At 43.7% G+C, this 10,711-nt stretch overlaps 1 protein-coding gene across 7 annotated transcripts in view; it reads right to left on the bottom strand.

Moving 5' to 3' along the window:
- Window positions 1–267: 267 nt before the first annotated feature.
- The window catches only part of LOC147629976 (putative homogentisate phytyltransferase 1, chloroplastic), a 57,557-nt gene continuing 47,113 nt past the window's right edge, over window positions 268–10,711 (bottom strand). For 4 of the 7 annotated variants that reach the window (XM_086811525.1, XM_086811528.1, XM_086811526.1 and 1 more), the window contains 5 exons: window positions 2,440–2,535; window positions 1,628–1,699; window positions 1,443–1,538; window positions 1,236–1,340; window positions 731–976 (listed from right to left, as the gene is read on the bottom strand). In XM_086811525.1, the coding sequence (XP_086667651.1) occupies window positions 869–976; window positions 1,236–1,340; window positions 1,443–1,538; window positions 1,628–1,699; window positions 2,440–2,535 (477 nt within the window). In that variant the 3' untranslated portion in view covers window positions 731–868. Of the gene's footprint in view, window positions 606–730; window positions 977–1,235; window positions 1,341–1,442; window positions 1,539–1,627; window positions 1,700–2,439; window positions 2,536–10,711 lie in introns of those variants that run through there. The other 3 variants (XR_015267772.1, XM_086811527.1, XM_086811529.1) reach the window with 3 other exon arrangements.

Raw genomic sequence — 10,711 nt, 5'->3', positions numbered from 1 at the left:
TTCACAATAGTAGATGACAACTTGCTTGTCCACATGTAGCCCCAAATCTCCGAGTAGCTCACACTCACATGCTACCATCGCAACACCCCTCCAAATCGGATTTGCCAATTGGGAACATGATCATTCCGTAAAGGGAACAAACTCACAAGAAAAGAGTTTCATATGACACATTTGTTGAAAAAAAAATTTAACATCATGAGACCAAGGGATTATACTTAAAAGGAACTACATCAACCTGGCATTGAGCCCAATCAGGGACCTCATCAGTGAAAGCAAAGAGCAACCAAATAGAATCTTTTCAAAAATCATCGTTATAATAGAGTGTTTACTTCAGAAACACAGTGACAATAATAAGCTCAAACTAAACAGAGCTTTCCAGCACATCGTAGTTGTTGGTACTTTGAAACAAAATCCACGGGGAAAATCCTCAAACTATTCTATTCAATCATTATCTCAATGATCTCTCATTAATGGAAGTTTTAATTTACTGTGCACATTATTGACAGGCAAACCAGCACGTAGCAGCTCCAGCATATGCAAAGACATGGCCCAAGCCCAGCATTTCACCGTATGAAGGGGATAAGCAAGTACTCTGCATAGAACAGCTGTGCACAAAAACAATGAAAAAGTAAGTTTTCCAATTCATCCTTCATATTATAGCATGGCAGCACACATTCTTAGGGAGGAAATGCATATGGGTGCCTGCCGACGTGAGCGTCTTCATGGATGGGCATAAGGCACCAACTCAGGAGATAATAATAGTGCACTGCACCCAAAATGTCAGGACTGCCACCATGCCAAATTGCCACTGCACAAAGCCTGCTGATGCCATGGCTTAATCTTCCTAGAGCAAACCTTGGCTTTGTTATTAGAAACAAATTTTATCCATCACCATAACCAACTGAAGACATGGAAAACTCCCAACATCCCAGCACTGGCTTGCACTTATGAACTGAACTGGTGAGGGCCGCTTTACCTGCAGATTGTGAGTGGCTGCAGGTCATGGCGGGTTGTTAACTTGCTGCAGGTACAGGCTGGTGCAGGTAATGTGTAGCAGGTTTGCAAACCGGCCTGCCCATCCACATTAACTAGATATGCCTGTCTGATGGGCAGGTAGGGATGGGTGCACACCATGTGTATCCAACCTTAAGTTGGATACACAAATGTAGTGCCAAACAAGCTAAAAGATGCATAACAAAACAAGAGCGAAGCAGAATTCAGACAAGATTTTGCACCTTCCATATGAACATGTAGAAGTCAGTGATAGCCGTCTTGCTCTTCAAATCGATTCGGCTTGCATGATGCCATAGAATGCCTGCTAGGGCTGCATGACCAAGCACCTGAAAAGAGAGTACAGAAGGCATGAATAACCACAATTAGGGTTGATTAGGGTTGAGTGCATACATTTGTATGCTTAAACCCTACAAACTAAAGCGTCTTACCATGGTCATCCGAACCCACAACATTTCACAGGTGACACCTACTAGCATTGCCACACCATAAGCTGCTAGAAGTAGATGTATACAAAGCCAGAAGACCTACTTGCGGTTCCCACAGATGAGGTCAGAATGAGCAAAGTTGAAAATAATGGATTTATGTTCCTGCCTCTACACAAAAGAGCACTAACCCGCTCTTGTCCCAGTCGTACTGTATAAGATCGAATGCCAAAAACTTGGTCACCTTCCAAATCAGGAATGTCCTGTTTCACCAGAAATAACCCAAATTAATAACCTCTAATTCTTGAAATGTTGAGAATTATGTGGACTAAAAACTCACTTGTCCAATGAGTGTCCACGTGGGATTCTTATGATGCACTTGAATCAATTAAAGATGAATGGCATCTTTCAGCTAAGTGTGGAAAGGTCATCCATTACATGAGGGACATCTCTTTACCCTGCTACCTTAAAGATCCAAAAGGGGTTGGCTGTGGTTAAACCCCTGTGAGTGTTTTGTTGGCTGTGCAAGCATGAGTCATGTGCCTGCACCCTAATCTTCCCACCACCACGAGCAGCTTGTTGCCACTTTTGGTGGGTGGCTGGATGTAATGTTACCACCTCTACGTTTACTCTTTAAGTAAAATCTTGCTCATTAGATTGCACCAATGTTGCTCCTCTGCTGCTAGAGCATTGTATATCAGCAATGGGCTCAGCCATCCTTGCAATCACAGTGAAGCTATAGCTTTGAAATGCTTGGAAACACATCCTGGCAATTTTGTGTGTGGTCCCAGTTTTTACATCCTTGTCAAGCTTTTGCATTCCACCATTACATGTGTGTGCTGTGCATGATTCCCAGACTTAGGACAAGCAAGGCAGCGGCCAGGAATGGATGGGCATGCTGTTCCCTGTTACTTCTTAACTGGCAGAGGCTAAGTTTGGCTCAAATAGGGGCTGCAATGAAATGACTTGGTCTTAAAAACCCAGAAAGAACATATTTCTTAACCTTAAAAAGAGCTATGACAACTGAGAAGAAGCACATGAAGCCGGTTGCAAAGATGAGTGGCCTTGTCAGAATTGCAGCTCTCCCGAAGACAAAGGTCTGCAAATTCAACAAACAAAACAGTTTAATATTCAGGAAAACCTGCAGAGCCTTCAGTTTCTGAAAAAAAACGCACTCATCAGAACACCAAACGCATTAGGCCATTAAAATTTACCTAAAGAGGCAGAAAATCCTATGTGTAATCCACCATCGTAATGGATTATGTTAGGTTCCTACTTGTAGCAACTATTTCAACTTTCAAGCAGCAATGAGTGCCTCGAGAGGAGTCAACTACCTCTCTTCCTCTCAACATCTGCCAAAAGCTCTGGCATGAGGAAACGTAGCCAATTGTCACTACCATGCTAGGTGGTGTTAATGCATCCAATCTTGCTTTTAAAAAAAGGTGGCTTGGTGTCACCAGCCAAGATTCCGGGATGCCCAAATATGCATTAATGTACAAGCTTTGAGAATGTGGGATTATCCAATACAAAAGATTAAGCGCCTGACGCTTGCTATGGGCACCTAAGATGGTTTCTTCGACGCAGAAATGGGCATTGGAACTCAAGTGTCAAGTGGAAAGCATGTACAGTGAGCCCCCGAGGATTTGGGAGAGATCTAGCATCAAAACATGATCCTACATGGTGCTCACATACATTTCTAATAAGGTGAATACAAAGGAACAGGCTCCTAAAATCTGGCAGGGTTACTACTTTTGGACAACCCCCCAATGGAAATTACATTCGCGTCATTATGTTTCGTAAGCAAACGGTAGGACTTGCCGAAGCACCTTTGACAGAAGGTCTATGACATCAGACTTTTTTAGAGATGAAGTTTTGGGGTGACCATCTCTTAAATTGGGATATGGAGCAGGGCTATGGATCAAAGTGACACAAGTGGCCTCACACTTGTCAGCTCAGCTCATTATAGCTCATGAGAGCCCCAAATCTATAAATTGGAGCCCTCTCTCTTCATTTGACTAGGCTCTCTTGCTGCAAACTAGCCTCTACCATGTTTGTTGCTCGCATTCTTGTCTACAACACTCTATGGAGAGTCCCTACACTCTTCACTTTCCTCTACAAGAGAGTACACTACCTCTCTAGCTTTTCTATGGCGGTGTTCTTGCTATACACATTATACTTGTTGTACCAACCATTGTACTTGTTGTACTAGCTTTTGTATCTAATGTACCACCATTGTACCTACTATACTAGTGACTGTGTGTACTTGCTGTACCAACCCATGTACCTATTGTTGTAGATTATGTACTTGCTGCACCAGTTCATTGGTGCTTCCCCGACCTGTTTTGATTGCCTGTGGTGCTGCTGCCCAACTTGTTCATAGTGCCTAAGATGATGCCTAAAGCTGTCGAGATTGTTTTACGCCGGTTTTATAGCTGCCGGAGTGTGTATTTCACCAGCGTTTTGGATTTATGGTATATGTGGAAATATTTCTTTCTTCGGCTGCATTTTTCTATCACATATGGTATCTTGAAGACCCGTGAGTGGGGAAGATTAGTACCCTCACAAGAAGTGGTAGTTTACAAACATTCATAGTATTTTAGGGCTTCTTTTGATGATAGCCCAAGTGTAAGGTCAAATGATGGTTGCTTATGGATAATCCAGCATCTCTCGTGGGGAGATTAAGGCCCTCGAAGCTTGTACATGATATTTTTCTCCTTTGGGTAATAAAATACTCCAAGGGAGGGGTCAACCCATTCCAGCCTCAAAGTGACAAAATTGATGAACTACTTTTAATAAACCCACTTAATCAAATCTGACAAATAATGAAAGAAAGTAGGATTCAAAGAAAAGAGAAACGCGACCTTACTGAGAGGGGAACAGGCCCCTCCCCCTTTGCAAGAACTTATTGAATCAAACCACAACCACCAAGTGCCTAAACCTTTACAATAGATGAGAAGCACCTTATCCAAATGAAGAGGGTGTGCTCCAATTTATAGGTTTGAGCCTTCAATGCTCTAGAATGGAAAGAGTATGCTCCAAATGATAAGTGGCTACTTTAATTGACAAGTGGACAAGTATAGGGACACTTGTCTCATTCTAGATGCGACATGTCCCATTCTAGATGGGACATGTCTTAATTTAAGAGGTGATTCTTCCATAACCTTCTATGCTAAAAATATCCCAGCTCGTAAAGAATTTGACAAAGGTGCTTCAGTAACTCTCGATCCTTGCAAAAATCCGAAGGTTTTGATGCAAACGAAATTTCCATCAGAGTCTACCAAAAATAGCAACTCTTCTAGATTCTAGGATCACCTTCGAAACCACTCACCACTCATCTAGGCAATTTGGTCAATTTGACCACCCGAGTGCTAAATCCATCTCGGCATCCGGTCTATAACCACCCGACTGAAAACTTTGGGCGTTCTGGCCAATGGCCAGTCATAAATCGAAATGAGCATTCTAGCTTAATTACCTACTCAAAAGATATACAAATCACAATTCATGCTCCATGAGCTATCTAGTAATTACCTACTCACATATGGAACAGTTTTAAGCAAGACAATGATCAATTTGAAGAACAAAGTAGGTGGTTGGTTACATGCTTTAATATCATTGTAACATGTGTGCAGAAGCTTGCTTGGATCAACCGAGAATCGGTTCAATTTCATCGAGATTGGGATTGATTTGTATAATTCTTTGAGGGGACTATTTGGGACCGACGCACATTTTGGTTAGTTTTGGCATGAGGTAAAGTGCAAGGTAGTTGAGTAAACTAACACTAAATGTTGACCTTAAATAAAGCGGTTTCAATGTGTGAACAACCGCTATTATGTATAAGTATCCTATGTGGGAACAGCCTCTTAAAAGGCATAGGTGGTGGCATCATATTGTGGAATCATATTTAGTATATGTGGACCGTGGTGGCGTCACATCTAGCATATGCTTTAGAATATGTAATGAGGTCTCTCCTATAAAAAATACCTACTTCTATAATGAATTCATGCTTTCCACTACATCTTGTACTTCCTCAATTCCTTCAATTTTGTGCTGATTATCTTGTTGATCATCCTCTCTCTCTCTCTCTCTCTCTCTTCTCTCCACTTGTGTGTGGTTGCACTCTAAACACTCGTCAACATTTGGTATCAAAGCAAGTATTGCTAGAGCTAGAGGACATCCATGCGCGGACACCACCGCCGCCCAGAGCCAGTTGTCGTTGCCACGCTGCTCAGCCCCACCCTCCTGCGCCACCTCTAAGACCAGCACAACTCATTGAGCCCGCTATCCCACATACCTGCCTTGCCCTCCGCTCTGAGCTACGGGTCAACTTCATTGTCCCTTGTGTGTTTAAGGGAACGAGGGAAGAAGAGGATCAACTCAAAGAGCATCTCGTTCATAGAGGTACACGCAATTTTTGGGGACTTTTTTTTTCATATACTTTTTGTCAAGGTCAAAGCCTCTCCGTTGCATATTTGGGGATTCTTGCTCATTAGGGGAAGTTCTGTAAAGTGAAAGCATCCATCGGCACTCTTGTTCCTATGCAACACTCCTGGAGTCTTGTATTAGCTCATTTAAGTATACACACTATTTGTGGTATACTTCGACGATCGCACCTTCAATCCCATCATATCTCGGTGCCTTGTGTACACAGTCCCATAACTCTCTTTTTCTCGTATTTTCCCAAGAGCTCACATCAAGGGGCAAGGAGGGGGGGGAGGGGGGCTATGGGAGATTGTGCTAAAGAGTCTCTTAATTGTCAAGGGACTATGAGAGATTGTCACGAGGCAAGAGCCTCGTCCTACTACACCAACCCCTGGCACCTCGACATCAAGGGCAACTCAAACTGTGGCACAAGTTGTGTCAAGCATTACAGCACCGCCTCTTGGACCCACTGAAGATTAAAGACAATGGGATGCCCGTGATGCTCAAGCAATGGCCATGATTGCTCTTTCAGTCAAGCGTTCAATTGTACCTCACATCCGATCTTGCAGCTCTGCAAGGGCTGCCTAGGTGTCCTCAAGACCATGTTCCAGTCCCGTAATGAAGCATGAGTGTCATGTGCACGCTAGGGGCAGGCAGATTGGCGAGCTAGAGTATGATATGTTGTGGGCGGACATGTGCTTTTTGGTCCGCTATTGATAACGTGTGCTTTTTGGGCGTTCCTTCCCTATTTATTGTTGGGAGGGGTACCAGTTGGGCACACACCGACGGATGGAGCACAGTAGTGCAAAGCGCGTGGAGCAAGAGCACCATCGCGCAAGAGGCCAACGTCCTTGGGAGACAACCCCAGGTGGTAGAGGTCACCAGACGAGGACGATGGCATGTCAAATCCCGAGATCTCTCCATAAGGGAAATCTGCAAAACAGCCATGAAAAGCAAGACAAAGCAACGGACCCTAACCCTAGAAGGCAAAGCAGAAGAAACATATCTGGGTGCAGGCATACTCGCCACCCAACCATGACAGCCGTGGGCAAGCCCACAAGACTTGGCTGTCCCCACAAAGCCACGAGCTAGAGCGTCATGCTCTCGTGAGTGCCATGCCATCGTCCTCGTCCGGTGACCTCTACCACCTGGGGTTGTCCCCCAAAAACGTCGGCCTCTTGCACGATGGTGCTCTTGCTCCACGCGCTTTGCACTACCGTGCTCCATCCGTCGGTGTGTGCCCAACTGGTACCCCTCCCAAAAATAAATAGGGAAGGAACGCCCCACCGGATCTCCTCGTAGAACGCGCCTGGTACGAGACTCGAAACCTGCAAACAAACCAAACAAACAAGAAGGGGGTGCAGACCTGACTCACCTCCCAACCATGACAGCCGTAGGCAAGCCCACAATCTTGGCTGTCCCCACCGAGCCACGAGCTAAGCTAACTAGGATGACGTACCGACCAATCTCCACCTTGCGACGTCCCATACCGCCACGAAGCTACCCTCGCGGGCCTCGAGATTGCTGCCGGCCTCGGCTGTGTAAAGCAGGTGCACGTCTACACTAGATCCAAGCTCCAGACCATAGAGCTCTCACAAATCTCGCGAGACTCTATATGACTAACGACTAACCTTGGCCACCCTTTTATAGGCTCTTGGCCGGTCATCGAACGTCCACACTTGGACCCCCGCCCGTCCATACTTGGGTGCCCGCCCGTTAGTCCATCCCTAACTCAGCTCGCCAAACAGCCTGTCTAGCTCCAAACTTCCCCAAACCTCGAAGCTAGTCTTGCGTGCTTATAGCACACGGTAGATACACACTATGCACATGACATACTACCCTTCCTCTAAGAGCTCACTCCGGAGCTCACTAAAAAGCCAGGATAATCTCTCTGAAGAGTAGCCAATGTCTCCCATGTAGCGTCCTCAACACGATCCTTCCACTTGATCTTGTATTCCGTAATAAGCGTATTACACAATCTTCTTTCACGAAATCCAAGAATCTTTTCAGGTTCGTGTGGAACAAATGTCATGTCCTCGACATCTATGATTTCTTGAGGAGTAACTAACTGATCTGTTCCACCCAGTACTTCCTTAAGTCTACTGACATGAAATACACGATGAACTTTCACATAAGAAGGCAAATCCAATTCATATGCAACTGAACCAATCCTTTGTGTAATACGAATGGTCCACAGTATCTAAGGGATAATTTCGGAGATTGACATGTCCGTAAAGTCTCGGAATCTTTCGGAACTCGCAAATACACCATCGTTCCTTCAGAGAACTCTTTGGGTGAACCATGTCTATTAGAATAAAATCTGTCTCGGTCTTGAGCACTTCTAATAGATTCCTTCGCAACTTGTAACATTTCTTGCACATCTTGCAAAAAATTACGTGCTGCATCATGCTGAAGTCCCGAGAATCCTATTGTAACAGGTGATCTAGGTTGAAAACCATACATAAGCATGAAAGGACTAAAACCTGTACTCGTATGCTTAGTACTGTTATAAGCAAATTCTAACATAAGAAGACAATCCTCCCACGAACTCTGTCTTTTGGATACATATGCTCGAAGCATATCCTCCAAAATCTAATTCACTCTTTCAGTCTGGCCATCAGATTGAGGATGATCTGAGGAACTTTAATGCAAAGTTGTTTCCAACTTCTCAAAAACAAGTTTCCAAAAATCACTCGTAAACTTGGAGTCCCTATCACTGACTATGTCCTACACAGTGACCCGTACAATCTAAACAATTGCTCAATAAACTACCGTGCTAATTGCGTAGCTGTAATAGTCTTCCGGGTCGGTAAAAATCTAGCCATTTTTGTCAAGCGATCTACCACAACCCAAATAGAATCGTGGCCTTGATATGTTCTTAGCAATCCGGTAATAAAATCCATGAAAATACTTTTCCATTTATTACTTGGGATTTGCAAAGGATGCAACAACCCAGCCTGTCTAAAGCATTCAGCTTTATTTGCTTGACAAATTTGACACTTGAGAACATAATCTTCTACATATCCTTTCATCTTTGGTCAATAAAAAGTGTGTTTCACTAACGATAGCGTCGGGTGTCCAGCAGAAGGGACGTCGTGACACTCCTTAAGAATGTTGGACCTAATGTCCGAGATCTGTGGTACACAAATTTTGTCATTACGAAATAGTAAACCATTCTGAATCATCCATTGGTCTCCTGCAGCCTGAATGGTAGGCTGTTCAGTCATCGAGTCTTGGTCAATCAATGAGTTCCCGTCCTGGATCTTCTGCCAAAATGGACCAAAATAACTATCAGTCCTGCAAAGCCCTCTCAATGACTGAAATAAGTCAGTAGAAATCTCGGTGAACGACAAAGTATTCACCTCTCTAATTCGACTAAGTACATCTGCAACACTATTCATGGACGCTTTCCGATAACGGATCTCAAAATCAAAATCTTGCATTAACTCAGCCCAACGAGCTTTCCTTCCTCTCAAATCATCCACATCACACACATACTTGATTGACTGATGATCAGTCAATACCACAAACTTGGAGCCATATAAATAATGTCTCCAAACCTTGAGAGCATGAATCACAGCATAAAGCTCCTTCTCAAGGGTTGACCAACGAGATTGAGTGTCGTCTAGCTTTTTACTTTCAAAAGTAACCGGTCTACCATCTTGAAATAGAGCAACCCCGATGGCATAGTCACTGGCATCAGTTTCTAGAACATAAGGCCAACTAGGATCGGGTAATGCTAAGATAGGTGCTTTCTTGACTTTATCTTTCAAAAGTCTGAAGGCCATATCCAAATCGTTATTGCAAGTGATATGCTGATTTGACTTACGTCCACGACCTTTCAATAAGTCGGTCATCGGTAGTGTGAGCTGAGAGTACTCCCGCACAGATTTCCGAAGAAAAACAACAAAACCGAGAAAAGAACGAAGTTGTTTCACTATTCACGGTATAGGCCAGTCCAGAACCTTCTGAACTCGGTCATAGTCAATGCTCAATTCATCTCTAGTGATCTTGTGTCCCAAGTATTGGAATATGTTGGAATTTATGATCAATGTCATGGTCTAAGGTTAAAGCACTCAATAAAATGTAAAAGGACCATGTAATGTGAAGAGAATCCAGGTGAATGTAAGGGTCAAACCCCACTTGAAGTAGGCGAGTTTCAGAAGATTCCATGGAGGCTATATTCTAGGGAGCCATGTGGGGGGAGATGGCCTTGGATGCTCTTGGTTAGATGTAAGCAATGATGTCATTCAGACATGTACTCTTTGGCTATAAAATGGTAGCCCTCCTAATGAGAAACACACGAATTTTATATGCTATGTAATGCTCCTTATTGTGCTGTCATTATGCTCTCTTAATCTTGGATTAAGTACTAGTTAATTACACTTTTGTTCATGTGACCACCATGGGTTATCTTGAACCACCATAGCTCTTTTATCACTCCATGAACTCATTAAGCTTTTATCATCACTCATTATGCTTTTCCCAACATGGTATCAGAGCCATGATTACCCCTAGGCATAGTAATTAACCACATTGATTAATTTTTCATTTTTTCAAGCTTTCCATTAAAGCTTCACTGCACCCCCTGCTGGTTTTTTGCTTCATGTGAGCTCTATACTCCACCAAATCTCAAGATTTTTGATTCAAAAGAGAGCTAACATCCGGCGCTTTCTACACCTAGCTCCATTGGAGCTCCCACGAAGTATACGCGGCGCATTTCGCTCTGCAGCAACCCGCCTCTGCGCTGCGAAATTCATGAAATTGGAGCTCTACAAAGCATGGTTTGCAAATTCCTCTTATGAGCATTACATTGATGCTATGAAGCTCCTCCTTGTTGATTTTCATGAGCAATG

This window comes from Cibotium barometz, chromosome 17 (assembly GCF_041138505.1).
Source record: "Cibotium barometz isolate CiBa-2024 chromosome 17, ASM4113850v1, whole genome shotgun sequence".
NCBI classification, from domain to species: domain Eukaryota; kingdom Viridiplantae; phylum Streptophyta; class Polypodiopsida; order Cyatheales; family Cibotiaceae; genus Cibotium; species Cibotium barometz.
The sequence above is the reverse complement of the archived record's forward strand: the minus strand, read 5'-3'. Positions and strand labels throughout refer to the sequence as shown.